Source organism: Xenopus tropicalis, chromosome 3 (genome assembly GCF_000004195.4).
Source record: "Xenopus tropicalis strain Nigerian chromosome 3, UCB_Xtro_10.0, whole genome shotgun sequence".
Taxonomy (NCBI): Eukaryota; Metazoa; Chordata; class Amphibia; order Anura; family Pipidae; genus Xenopus; species Xenopus tropicalis.
The window spans coordinates 51,360,358-51,375,825 of NC_030679.2; the positions used below are offsets into that span (position 1 = coordinate 51,360,358).

Consider the following 15,468-nt stretch of genomic DNA (forward strand, 5'->3'; position numbering starts at 1 on the left):
GTGTGCTAATGAGGAGCGCAAACATTCTCTCATTGTGGCTAGTTGATCTTTAACTGCCTGCAGCTCAAGCTCAACTGCCTCCCTTTGGACTGTCTCCTCCCTGAGCGCCTGAAAACACAACCAACCCAATTGTGCTGAGGACTTCAGCTCCTTGGAACACATAGACAAATCCAAATTCAGCAACAGGTGATGGGGGTGAGTCACCTGAGAGAGTTGCTGATCTCCTATCACATCCCGAGCAACATGGGTCCAGGGTCCGGAACTAGCCCATGTGGGAAGGTTGCTCGTTTGATCATCTACCCCTCTAATTTTGTTTTTCAACCAACAGAACATTATTGCTAACTTTCAACAGTATGTTTGCCCTGCACAAGCCACTACAATACTGCCACTACACTACCATACAAAGCTACACTATAAATTCTACAATTTCTATACAAATTATTACTGCACTTCCCAGCATCAAAAAGGTTAATCCTGCCGACTACGCCAAATGTAATAAAGGGGGTGAACCTTTATTAATATTAATAATTTGTATTAATTGACATTAATGACAAATATTAATAAATATGCAGGATCAATGATTAAACCTTCTGATAGACTGTTAGTGAGCAATAACTTACACACACACAAGTAATAATAGAATTAAATAGATTTACTTATCTTAGTATGATTAGTTACAAGTATAGCCAGTTCTGCACAATTCAGCACAATCGGGGAGCCCCACAACCTTTGGCGCAAGACCTTCAGGTTCCCGATAACCAAGCGATGATCCAATTGTCCCGGCACTCTTTCAGGAGTCCTAGGCGAAGCTACTGACCCATGGTGGAGGCTCCTTTTTATACTAGAGTTCTTAGCAAAACCCCCAACACCAAGTGCTGACTTGTGTACAAACTTTTGTCATGAACAAAATCTATTAACTAGACTTTGTAGAAGGCCTTATTTGTTGCTCAAATAAGTTGTACCTAAAGTGTATTGTCTATATGCTGTCTGTTTGTTTATTCCAAGGATATTTGCTGGGTAACAATACCTGTGTTTACTGTTTACCCAGCAATATTCAAAAAACAAAGACATTGTACCTTGAACACTGGACAATAGATGTCCCAAAATCTGCTGCTTTAACTTGACTCAAACCTAAGATTTGATTCATATGTCAAAGCAGATGTATATTGTAAATCATTATAAAATCAAAATAAAATCCACTGTGCTACACATGACCAAGAAAACAGATGCATGCTCATCAGCCATTCCTTATGATAGGTCCCTTCACAGCAGTGTCACTGCTTCTATCTTAAAGGGGACCTGTCACCGTAAGAAATAATTCTAAATTGTTTTCTATTGTGTTTGTCAAGCAAAATAAACTTTACTTACACTGTATAAATGATTTTAATCTTATTTTCTTCAGCCTTGGAATTCACAATTGCAGCAAGCAGGCAGGTGCCATTTTGTGGACACTGTTATCAAAGCAGGCATTGCATCCTGCCAAAACCTTGTTTCTGTGCCAGTATGGGGGCACCCGATAACCATGCCCATGCACTGGCTACAAAATTACATGGTGAGGAGGGAGGGGAAATGTGAGGAGTGCAGTGACATCTAAGAAGTTCTGAATTGAAAGTGAAAGTAACTGACTGCCACACCTCTATGCCTAAGGTATAGAGGCGGGGCAGGCAATATATGACTGACAGCTAGGATTTTTAAATGCTTTTATAATGGGTATGGATGTGGTAATAAAAAAAATATTTTGGGTTTCATGTTTAATTTGAAAAGGGCTTCTATTATACAGCTTTTTATGTCTGGGTGACAGTTCCACTTTAAGTAATACAACTGTTAGACAGACAACCTTTTATCTTCTCTGTTTCATTTTTGTATATCAGTTAGATACCTAAGTGCTTTGTTTGGGGATTTTTACAATGTTTTTTGAGTGACAAACTGTATATAGTTACAAAATAAAATGTGCTGAGGAAAGGCACATGTTAATGAGTAGTTATTAATGATCTTATTGTGGTGAGCTGTCCCTTTCAAGCTAACCCCATGGAATATCACTGAAAAGCGAACTACAAATAGTAACACATTGCAAAAATTTGCACCAGGTCTTTTAATACATAGTAGCCAGTCAACTTTGCTTATAAATAGATGACCATAAAGATTACCATTGGATAGCATGGGTTACTAAAATTAGTGGGTATCTTTTATTGCACTGACAGATGTGCACTTGCTTGTTTTCTATGAACAGATAAGGCCATATTTTATGGGTAGCATATAGTTATTTATCTACATAATTATTATATGAATATGATGTATTATGGGGTGTATAAATTAGGGAATGAGTGTGAGTGTGAACTCATGGAGCACTTAGTAGGATAAAAGCACAATCATTTTAGAATATGGAAGCTTATTACTCATATTTTAAAACATAGATAAATATGGGCCACTAGTATTTAAGGTGGGTTATCTTAAACACCTTAATATTTTCCTTTTACAACAATACAATATATATAATTGGTAAGTAGATAAGATACATCATTGATTATATACGGATCCTTGAGCGAGACAGATTCTTCCACAATTGCATTAGATTGTTTTCTTTTCACAAGAATATTCTATGTATTTTGGGTTTTTTTTTCAGGAAGAATGTGAACAAAAACTAAGTGTGGCGATTCCAGCATTAAATGCTGCCATTGCAGCACTTGATACCTTAAAAGCAAGTGACATCACTCTGCTGAAGACCATGCAGAATCCCCCTTCTGGAGTTCGCCTCACCTTGGCTGCAATCTGCATATTAAAGGTATTGTTATTTCCCCTCTTTTTGTGCAAAAAGCTATGCTTTAAACATCTTGCATATCTCGTGCGTATCTTGGTGAGAGGTTAAATGAAGAACATTCTAAGGACGGATCTCTCTTCTTTTCCCTTCAACTTTAAAATAATGTCAAAATCAATTTTAAGTTTACAGAATTGTTTCCTTCATTATAAAAATGTGATTCTGTTTGATTCTAATAAAATTCATATAAAAATGTGATTCTGTATGATTCTAATTATAAAAATGTGGTTCTGTATTTGCTACCCTGTTAATTTTTGGTTGTGTTCTTATGTAAATAGTCCACATTACAAACAGTAGGCAGAGTTACTTCCATAGTTCACTAATAAGGTGTTTGCATATACCAAATAAAGTAAATGAATATTACAGTTAATGTAATATCACTATCAGGTAAACAATGAATGTTTGTCTCTTAAAAGGAAGGAAAGTGAATTTCCAAAGGGGTGGTAATTTGTTAAACATGGCCATTAAAGTGATACTGACACCAGAAAGTAAATCTTTTTTTACATCTATCATAACATTGTCTTTGCAAGAACTTTATAATTTTGCCATAAAAATACTTGCTTGAGGCGCTTACATAACCTGTCTGATCCCCCGTGTTCCTCTATGAGGGGGCAGCCATAATTGTCTGTTAGCATTAGAAGCTATAACTGACAGGCTGAGAAGGGACAGTCAGGTTGGCAAAACAGTCAGGTTTAGGGACTTCAAGTAACAATTACTTACAAAACCAAACCTGTCAGCGAAAAACCATCAACACGACCTATAGGTAGCTTTTTATGTATATTCATATTTTGAAAAGTAGTTTTTTCGTGTCAGTATCACTTTAACTTAAAGGGGCCCATTTATCAATGTACGATTGGTTACGATTACAAAACAAATCTTATTTTTTCTAACTTTTAGAACTGTGCGTATTTTCTGCAATTTTCTGCGTCAATTTGTGCGACAAAATTGTATTTGCAACGACTACGAAAGTTCTGAAATTTTCGGATTTAAATAAGAAGAATTTTATTTCATGATTCGGATTTGTACTTTAATTAATGGGCCCCAAAGTGTGTAAGTGTGTAGTTCCCTAAAATACACACAAGCCTGGGGTATTTTCCATTAGAGCATGAAGCTGCCATATTCTTTTATTGTTACAAGGATCTCTTATTGGTGACAAGCACCATCTAGTGAATTTGAGTATCCCTCTCCTTAGTAATGAGATTAAGCAAGCTAGTAAAATTCCCTGAGGGGGACATCTATAAAGAGACCCCATCTGCTGCCTTCACAGTTTTCTCAGAGACTTTTGTGCTTGAAAAGTATTGCTTTCCGTCACAACGTTTCAAAGCATTGGAGTATGAATCACTCAGTACAGTTAATTAACAGAGAAGTCTGCATTAAATAAAAAGAGAAATGTGTTTTGTTTCACTATAAGTATATCACACAGTCTATTTGCAATGTTGTCTTAGACCAAGTGTCTTCTTGTCAAGCTAAATATAAAACTGAAAATCAAATAAATCTAACTTAATTGAGCCAAATCTTCAAACTGTGACATTGGTGATATGTAAACATTAAGTAATTATATCAGGAAGGATAGGTAATTACAAATAACCTCCCATGCTTGCTAAAAGAATGCAGTTAATAAAAAAAAAACAAAAAAACACATATTTTCCTCAATAAAGTGCCTGGATTAATCTTTTGCTGTGACTGCATTTGTTTACTTGTAGGGTTTTTATTCATAATGAATTTATTGTCAGTTTAATACATTATTATCTTTTTTTAATAAGCGATTTACATTTTTTTATTTATTTTCTAATATAAGAGGTCAGATTGTTGCTTTTTTTGTTTAATAGCTCTATGCTAATTTCCATAATACCACATTTATTTCTAGGGAATTAAACCAGAGAAGAAAGTGGATCAGAATGGAAAGGCCATTGATGATTTCTGGCCGGCTTCCAAAAAAATGCTGGGAGACATGAAGTTTTTAGACTCGCTAAAGGTAATATTTAATTCCTTTATACCCAGAATTGTATAAAATAACTGGATGGCATATTAAAAAGCTTCCAGGTTTCATTTTCATTTCTTTCCTTAAAGGGATTCTGTCATGATTGTTAAGGTGTTGTTTTTATTACTAAATTACATAGGGGCTGATTTACTAACCCACGAATCCGACCCGAATTGGAAAAGTTCCGACTTGAAAACGAACATTTTGCGACTTTTTCGTATTTGTTGCGATTTTTTCGGCTTCTTTACGAATTTTTCGTTACCAATACGATTTTTGCGTAAAAACGCGAGTTTTTCGTAGCCATTACGAAAGTTGCGTAAAATCTGGCGATTTTTTGTAGCGTTAAAACTTACGCGAAACTTTGCACCTTTTAAGTTTTAACGCTACGAAAAAGGCGCAACTTTTCGCGTAAGTTTTAACGCTATGAAAAAAGCGCAACTTTTTACGCAACTTTCGTAATGGCTACGAAAAACTCGCGTTTTTACGCAAAAATCGTATTGGTAACGAAAAATTCGTAAAGAAGCCGAAAAAATCGCAAAAAATACGAAAAAATTGCAAAATACCGATCATTACGAAAAAAACGCAATCGGACTCATTTCGACCCGTTCGTGGGTTAGTAAATGTGCCCCTTAGTGTATGTTACAATTATTCCATTCTATTCTTAGACCAATAAATGTATTTTTTTTCATCACCCAAACTGTCCTTACTAGCTTACCTGTTTAGCTCTCATTCCTAGAACAAGCAAGTTTCTCCTTCTATCTCTCTGTCTATCCTAATAAGGTTTGGGTAGGCACCTGGAAATAACTCAGTGACGGCTGCCTGTCGATCAGGCCAAAAGGCGAAGTGCTGTCACAGGTGGATTTGGCAACAAACTGTTGGCTCGTGTTGCATATATCTTTACGTATTTACAAAGATAAATTCTTTATTTTAACCCTTTGCATGTACATATACTATTACACAAGAAGCTTGTAGGAGGAAAGCTATACCAAATGTATAAGGTGGCATGGGATTACTGTAAATTAAGACGCATAGATGTAGCACACCTATTTAATTTATTTAATTTCAACCTATTATTTCTAGAAAACATTTACTAAAACATTCTGATTAGGAACTTAGTGTGATAACGCTTATCGCATGCTTTTTTGCGTTAAAAAGCACGTGATAAATAAGTACCAATTCATTCATACCAAGTCATTTCGCATGCATTAAGACGCATATTGCATGCGCAAAAAAACGCATGTGTTATTTACCTCACATTGCGTTAATTCTCGCATAGGTATAATACTAACGCATGATTCACAAACACATATGAAGCGTTAAATGCGCTAAATATCGCATTAGACTGTGCGAAAATTAACACCTACTTGGGGCAGGCGGTACTTAAAGAAAATTGTGGTTCGTGAGCTTTTGGCAACACAACATATACTTTGCAGAGGGATTTTTTTTAAGTGTGTGTTGGCCCTAGAGTGATGCAGCCTCCAGTTTTCAGGGAAATGGTCATTTTCAGAACAGTAGGTTCCTGAAAGTAATGTTTATGTGCGTAAAATCGTGTGCTAATAATGCAAGCGGCAAAATATATTGCGTGCAGCGGGAAAAAACACACGTGGCAGGAATTAACGCAATAAAAACGCTCATCAGGAGTTTAATAACGCAAAGAACATTGCGTCTTAATTATGACGCCTGTCCTTTTAGTGAATTGTGCGTTAAGTCGCAAAAAATAAGAAGCAATAAAATTTTTAACGCATGCTATAAATAGCACTCATTTTATCGACCTTTAGTTAATCGGCCCCTTAGTATTTTACAATGCTTTGATCTTGGACAAAATATTTTCAATTTTTTATTTCAATGGTCATAGGATCTGCTGCATGCCATAGGGTATTCTACATAAAGAATTTTACTATAACCTTATATTACTGTTCCCCTACAAATGAAAAATGAGATATTACCCAAGAACTCATATGAATTAGCACAAGCATTTGCCAAAAATTAAAAATTAACAATACAACATGGCCTCTCATGGCCATACATATCCATGGATGTTGTATAGCTGCGCCTTCATAAGAGAAATACAGTCAGTAAAATACAAATCCTACCAAAAGAGTGTATGGAAGGTATTTGAATTAAGTAAGTTTTGGTTCTAACCAATGCAGTATAGCGATGCTTTACAGCATTCTCATGTAGTATAAACTAAACTGTAGAGTCTTCTCCCCAAAATTCCTTTACCCTAGCCTTTAAAAACAAATCACATTTATTATATTAATATCAAACTAATATCCAATAAGATTAGCCTATGTTATGTAAGATTAAGATTTTGTACTGATCTGGCCATGTGACACCGGCTATAGTATATGATGATGGACATGAGCATCTCAAGCTTTTCCTGACAGTCCACTTAAGTGTTAGTGCATCTGTGAGCATGGCAGTCTTACCACGAAATCTATCCAAACTCTATCATTCATCTTTTTGTGTCAGCACCTTATTGTTGAATTACCTTTTACTTTATAGCAGGCACCCAAAATCCTCTTCACTTATAAAGATTTATAAAAGGTCACTAGGTTTGTTTGGGTTTTTTTTAACGCTCAAAAGTTATAAGTTCAAGAAGTCATAGTACACAATCTGAATTATTTCCTATTAAGGTCCTGTTATAATGAATTGTAGTAGGAAAGTCAGTTATGATAAAATAATAGTTTATAGAAATTAAAAAGAATATATAATAAAGGTCACATATTATTGAAGCCAGTAGTTTGGTTATTATTTTCTATTACTTTCTGTCTGTGGGCAGGGCATGACAATTATTCCATTCATTAATATTTTGCTTTGTTGCCTCTTTACTGAATATATTTAATTTTCTGTTATATAATTAAGACCCCAAACATTTGTGCACTTTTTCCTTCTATTCTTACCACATGGGACTGTATAACTGTATAACGTCCTTGAGTATGGATTTATTTCTTTACTTTGTGGACAATTCTGGACAAAAATCCTTCAGGACCATGATCATTGTCAGCCTGCAGCCAAACTAGTATGCAGTCAAAGATATACTGATGGCCATTTTCCTTTATTCTGTAATAAGGAATAGAAACTATCAGAGCATTGTATGTCTTGGTCTGATATCAACAAGATTTTTAATTTATCACATCCACTACATATATGAGAATATTCTGAATCTTCCTAAATTAAAAATCAAATAAATGTCTCCTCCCTAACCAAAAGTCTACATCAGTTAGCCTACATCAGTTAGAGATGGGATGTATTTAAAAAGAACAGATTTGCAAAATAAGTTGTTTTGGCTCTACTCATCAATACAAATTTTGTTAGCAATATATCATGCATATAATATATATAATATATACCCTTTCAGAATCAGAGCTTTGCCTTGAGGACATATGAAGAAATAAAATAAAAATAGAATTGAGCCCGGAAACAGAAACTGTATATTAATTGATATGACACAAAATATGATTTTCTTTTCAATATCCCATTTAACGTTTCAAGGTTCAAACTGTGAAATGAATGGCTCCAATAACCAAGAACAAACAAAACCTTTATAAGAATTACAGCTCATTAGATTGTTTGTTCAGTTCACGCGTCAATACATTTACACAGAGATCTGAAAATATATAGTATTATATGGAAATAAAGGGCAGCATTCTATGAAGAAACAGGAATGCCATTAGTCACATTACTGCATGAAAAGTATAAAAAAAAATAGTGCCATTTAGTACAATACTCTGATTGTCTGTGTTTAGACATTGTTCCCCAAGGTTATAGAATACATGCTATGTTAAAAAAAACTATAGTATAACCTGTTCATAAATCCTCTGTCAGACAGCTGACATTCCTACTGAGCTTAGATGCCAAAAAAAGTGATTTTAAGGCTCCTATGGGTCCAGACACATGAGTGAGTGTCAGCTTAGACACTTGCTTGTAAATCAAATGGAGAAAACTTCCCGCAAATAATCATTTGTCACTGGTAAGATATGGAGAGCTTCACCTGTCTTGCCAACCATGGACCAGCAGATACAGAATGTCAAATGAATAACAAGGTGTATTACAACATCTGCTTGTTTGCTACTTTGCACTCTGATAAACTACTCTAAACCCCTAGAGCACATTGCATGACTTTTATAGGTATTTCTTCACCTTTAAAGAAAACTCAGTTTTTAAGGTATTATAATAACGACCATTTTGCAAGCAACCAAACTAACCCCGCTAGCTTGGCTTAGAAACATCTCCAATCTTTCAGGTTTCAGTGGTTAAATACTGTATGTATTACATGGGAGGGGTATGTAAACTGAAAAGCCTATCAGAGGAAGTAGCCTATCTAACATGGTGGCTGTGAAGACATAGATTTCAGAGAAAAAAGTTTAGTAAGACTTTTTTGTCCAATAAAAATATGGAATCAAAGGTGGCATTGAATAGGAAAGCAGTTGTTAAAATAAGTGTAGCCAGAATAATTTTGTCTTCTATTTGCAAAGTATGAGGGCATGAAAATGAAAGCATCACTTGACTGATCTCAGCAGCAAATCATTACATAATGATGGGGTTTTATGTGTTGTTGTAAATAGGAAATGTTTGCATTTCCCATGCACAAAGCAATATGTAAACTCCCATTCAAATAGATTTAAGTTTGTATGGGGGAGAAAAGCAATAAGCTAAAACAAATGGATGATAAAACCTACTTGTTGGTAAGATGTATTTTCTATTAAAAAAAATACTGTTAAAAATCTCCATTATCCTCAGACCAAGGACAAGGTAATCCTGAATGTTAACTTGTAATCTCATATTAACTGTCACTAAAAACAGATTATGTTGGCAGTAAGAACACCATTAATCTAACTGCTCTTTTAATCGTTACTTGGGAACTATGGAAAGGTCAGCTTGTATTAAAATCTCTAGGTTACCATATCAATTAAAGCATCTTAATGCAAATGTGCTGGCACAGTGCAAATATAAAGGTCTAGCTACAATGAGAAGCTAACAATGGGAGACGTCATGGATATACGGTCTCAGACTATCTCAGGTCAGGTCAGGCAAGCACTAGCACTGCCTTCATTTATTTTTTAGTAACTTAACTTTTCTCACTGACAGAGTGATGGATGCTGGATGCTTTGTGCCATAATATAGTTAATTACAATGCTGACCTCTCATAATTGTACTTATATTTCTGACAAAGATAGTTTTTCTAAATACACACACACATACATATAAAAACATCAGAATATCAGTGCTACCAGATGGTTGTGAAAACATTTACCCAATGTGTTTGATCTTTTGCACTGAAGTAGGATTATATGCACAAAGTATGGTGTTTATCTGCTGCCATTCGTGATGAGCAAATCTGTCCCATTTTGCTTCCCCCCTAAAATTTGTAAAACTGCGGAAAAATGGCAACAAAAAATTGCTAAATACATTTCAGTCAATGGGCAACTTTTTTTTCTTACCTGCAACAATTTTTCTCTTACGTGCACAACTTTTTTTTCTCTCTTTTATTGAATTAAAGTTATTGGGTGTTTTTTCTCACTCCTACAGACCAACTTTTTAGGCAACAAATTTTTTTATGTGTGACAAATTTTTCCCTTGTGCAACATTTTTTTTATGCATGGGACTTTTTTTTAAGCACGCAAATACAAGTCAATGGGCATTTTTTCTCAGAGAATTTTCATTGCGGTGAATTATTAATATACAGTTTTGTAGAATGTGGAATTGTGCTGCAATTCAATGTCTGCTGAAAATATTTGCTCATCACCAGCTGCCATTCATATTTTTTTACCCCTGAATACCTAATAATAAATCCTTACCATGCAAGAGGACCCAAATTGTAAAACCCTGTACAGGTATGGGACCTGTTATCCAGAATTCTTGGGAATTCTTGGTGTTTTTCATATTCAGATGTAGTTTGTCTACTAAAAAATCATTTAAATATTAAATAGCCCAGTAGATTTGTTTTGACTCTAATAAGGATTAATTATATCTTAGTTAGGAACAAAAACAACGTACAATTTTATTATTATTATTATTACAGAGAAAAAGGAAATATGTTTTAATATTTTTAGTTAAATTGGGGTCTTTGAGTGATGGCCTTCCCATAATTCAGAACTTTCTGGATAACGGTTTCCAGATAAGGGATCCTATACCTGTACTGTGATTTCCTGGTATGTGCCTTAAACTAAAGACAGCAGGCGGGCCCCTCACTCTTGGGGACAATTGTGTAATTATATAAATGTGATTGTACATTGCCCTACACTTAACTTTTGTTGGTTTATGTTGGTTGTTATTTACATGTTTAATAAACAAGCTGCGGCCTTTTCACCCAAAATATCACATGCCTCAGGCATAGAGGAGGGGCAAGTAATATATGATTGGTGTTGTTGTGAGGGGCCTGTCAGATTGCACTGCCCCTGTCATGCCCCAGTCAAAGCTAAATGCATGTTTATGCACATATAGGCAGAGCTGCCATTATTACTTTTGTACTCCTACTAAACATTGGTGCATCTTGAATGAGATTTACAACATTTTTTAGTTCTGTGCCATATATGTGCCAATTTATGCATAGCCTTTTTAGTTTTTTTCTCAAATGATTTTTTTAACTATATTAAATGTGATTTAAATGTACCTATAGACTTTAAGAATATACATACTAATAAATTAGCAAATCTGGTTTGGATAAAATAATTAATTAGGCCCATCATTAATTCCATGAAGACATGTTTATTTTGTTCTATGGCATTTTATTATGTAGTTATATCCACACTTTTCTCAGAATATACCTTACTTCATTTTTTCCATCCTGCTGTAACAGATTTATTAGTGGTAAAAGTCCTTTTAAGTAGCTGCCACTTTGTACTGCTTTCTTTTAATGTCCTGCTTTTAAGTCTCTTTTATGTCTTTTTTGCTTTTTATTGTCTTTAATGTGCCTTTATGTGTTTCATCTGTTATTTCACCATGAGGTCCGAAGCTAAAATCAGTAGCAAGGTTCAAGATACAGCAAGAAAACAAGCATCATTAACTGTTTCCTAGGTTAACTGAAAGTACCTTAGAAATGAAAATCAATTCCTATTAATATGACCTCTTTTCAGCTGTTTAATTGGCCCAATACTTGAAACGATTAGGGCAGCAAAAGCTTAACTTCAGTTTGTTCCAATATAAAAGAGGGTGCTGGAACTTTTGACATACAAAGTCAAAGTTACCTTTTGCACAGATTTTTTTTATTCCGTATATTCGGGAAAAAAACAGGTTACTTTCTAAACACATTATGTGCTGTTTTATAACCACTGGAACAGTTCTAATGAATTTTAGAATTACAAACATAGTATCTCGTCATACACAATTAAAGGCCTGGTAACTAAAAGGCAGATTACCTAGACACAAAATCTAAAATAAAACAAATGTCACTGTGCATTTCAAATTGAAATAGCTTACGAGACCTGCCATAGAATCTTAGGTCAATGATAAAATAATGATATATGACAACTAGTTGAGGATGCTGGAATTTAAAAAAAAAAGTTGAAAGGCTTCATGTCAACATCACAAATTGCATAAACATAAACTTTTAATTTAACAACTTTAGAAGGGTATACCTGTTTGACCTAACCTATGGATTAATTGCTGAGGTTTGACAAAGTAAATGTTAGAGGTTTGTAGTGATGCTCAAAATATTTTCTTGGTGTTATAGAATATTACGTCCTACAGAAGCTGGAAAACCCAAACACCAGCAAATCACTACTTTTAGATATTAGTTCTCATGACATGTAAGAGCACCATATTCTATTCAGTTCACTATTAGTGTGACCTATTTGCACATTTGCACTGCAAAAAACCCTGCAGTAAAGCCGACCACTGTTCATAGATTCCTCTTAGATCCAGGTATGTGCACTGTGGCCTAATACTTGAGCCACCATATTGTACTAATCTGTTTGTTTGTGAATCAATTGGTGTCTCCTCACTTACTGATGGAGGTCACTGAGCAATATAAAGAGCCATGAGAAACTGATTTTGGTTTAATTCCTTATAGTGAGTATTTGTTTGCCCCTAAACTGTGTGATGGTCAAAAATGACCAAATAGGATGCAAATTCCACCTGCTGATTTGTAGTTGAACAATAACTTCCTGTCTCTTCAACTGCTACTGCTAAAATCTATAAACTGACAGCTCTTGTGGGGTACAGAACCATGTTCCCAAATATGATTATAATGTGTTCTCTTGTGGGATGCAGAACCATATCCCCCTACATGTTTATAATAGGTTCCCTTTAATAAAACAAGGCAATAATCATGCAGACCTATAGTACTTACATTCAAATATTCTATCATGAAATGAAAGTCTCTCATAATTAGTTTTATCCGTAACACAAACCAAAACAAACAAATGAAATCCTTACTGCAAATAAACACATCTGGCAGTGCTCTTTTTTAATGCCAGGCAAAATTGCATTCAGATTTCTTGTAAAGATCTTTCTCGGTGGGTCCCTAGTGTAACAGGTATCGATTGCCTCATTCATGTCAGAGACATAATACTTGGTTTTATTTGAGATTGCTTTCTTTGTTATGTTTGGAAGCCCCTATAGGAGTTTTTCTTCAGGAGAATATGAAGTGTGTGGGGGTTAGAAGTTATTCTTTACTCTGTCTGTAATAAACTGCTCTTTGTATTTTAACTACTAAAAACAAACTTTGAAAAGGTTAACATAATAAATCCTTTGTAAAGTAGATATGAATAAAACTATTTCCATCTCATTCTCATATTTTAATTTGAGACTAAAAATATACACTGGTTTATTGAAAAGATACATTTGTAGTATTCATTTATTGCAGTTGAGTAATGTGCTGTAAGGCCAGTGCAATGTTTTTGTAAAGCCAACATGAGTTTATTGTATATGTAGGGAACTAAACCTATTTACAGTTCTATTTAAGTGACCATAACCCTATGCACTACTTGGTCATATACCTTGTTTTTTAATGCATATAATGCAATCAGTGATGAGTGAATCTGTTGCTGAAAAATTAAATGGTGGATAATCCACGAAACTGCGAAAATGTTGCACAACAAAAAAAATTGTCTCGTGCTGCATTATTTTGATGCACATGACAATTTTTTGACATGTGGTGAATTTTTTTGACATGCGTCATTTTTTTACGTGTGCGACAATTTTTTTGATGCAGGAGGCAATTTTTTGTTGTGGGAATTTTTACAAAACAAATTTTGTCATCCGTTTCGCAAAATAAGCTGCCAATGCCAATTCGCCCATCACTACTTACAATATACAGTTAGTATTAATGTTTGTATATATAGTTTATGTATGTGAGTATATAGATAGGTCAGTATAGGTTGTGTGTGCTGGGTTTACTTGGAAGGGTTGAACTTGATGGACTCTGGTCTTTTTTCAACCCTATGTAACTATGGGACCTGTTATCCAGATAGGAGATCTTTCTGTTATTTGGATCTCCATACCTTATGTCTGCTAAAAATCATTTAAATATTGAATAAACCCAATAGGCCTTTTTGCCTCCAATAAGGATTAATTATATCTTAGTTGGGATCAAGTACAAGGTACTGTTTTATTATTACAGAGAAAAAGGAAATACATTTTATTTGTGCAAAATTTATATATCAGCCACATATTCAGACCTTTATCAAGATTAAAGGCCTATTTATCAACATTCTCATTTTCATAAACAAAATCTTTTTCTCTAAAACTACAGCCAAGTGAAAACACAAATAATGCAAAATTTTCATAGTCACACAAATGAAAATGTAAAAAAAACCTGAAAACCTCTAAAGTCGCAATGCAAAGAAAGATTAGCTAATTGAAAACGGACACCTGCCATTGACTTTTACATGACCTCAACAGCTTTTAGATAACTTTTTTTTACTTTCAGATTTGACGCAGTTTAGTCGTGTAAAAAACATATTTTTGCACAAAAAAATACAAATCGGGAAAAAAAATAGGAACGTTAATAAATGACCCCCCCCCAGTGTACAAACCCCATCCAAACACAGGCATATATAACCCCTTCTACAGTGAGTCTGGGGCTTATTGGCCTATGTACGATTTATCGACGAGGTAAACCAATGGCCTGCGCAGCAAATGGGCACAATATCAATTTAGATTTCATATAACAAGGAGACATTTAAGTTGAGAAATTTGCAATTCCGGTTATTGAAAAATAATGAATCCAGATAACAGTTTTCTAATCATTCCACATTTTGTAATGTGCATGTAATTGTTTCATATTTTAGATAAAATTTTATTCTTGTACATAGGCTATAATAATAGTCCTTTTGCTCCTAGTGGGTACATGTAATGTTTAATGTATCCTTGGTGGGCAATTTGACTTGTTTACCCTATATAAATATTGTCCCTCATTTTCTATATTCTTTTGGTATACTCCTCATTCATTTTTATGCCTAAGGGGATTTTTATGAGTCAGCATTATGGTTATGTTGCTAATATATTAGCTAAATGACCCTCAGATGCAGAATGCTATAGCTGATGAGAGCATTGGATCTTCGTGGTACTTGGCGTGAATGCAATTCTTTATAATGTCGAAGATGTTAAGGTGCAGTTAATTCTGAATGTAAACTGGCAAGTAAAAAGCTTTTAAGTATCCTTATATTTTGAGCATATTTCTGTTCAAGTGCAAGAATGAAAAGGTAAACTGCCTATTTAATAGGAC

At 34.4% G+C, this 15,468-nt stretch overlaps 1 protein-coding gene across 1 annotated transcript in view; it reads left to right on the top strand.

Moving 5' to 3' along the window:
• The window catches only part of LOC100490346 (dynein heavy chain 3, axonemal), a 522,485-nt gene that overhangs the window by 398,985 nt on the left and 108,032 nt on the right, over positions 1–15,468 (top strand). The window contains exons 54-55 of the mRNA XM_031898872.1: positions 2,624–2,782; positions 4,683–4,790. Of these exons, the coding sequence (XP_031754732.1) occupies positions 2,624–2,782; positions 4,683–4,790 (267 nt within the window). The remainder of the gene's footprint in view (positions 1–2,623; positions 2,783–4,682; positions 4,791–15,468) is intronic.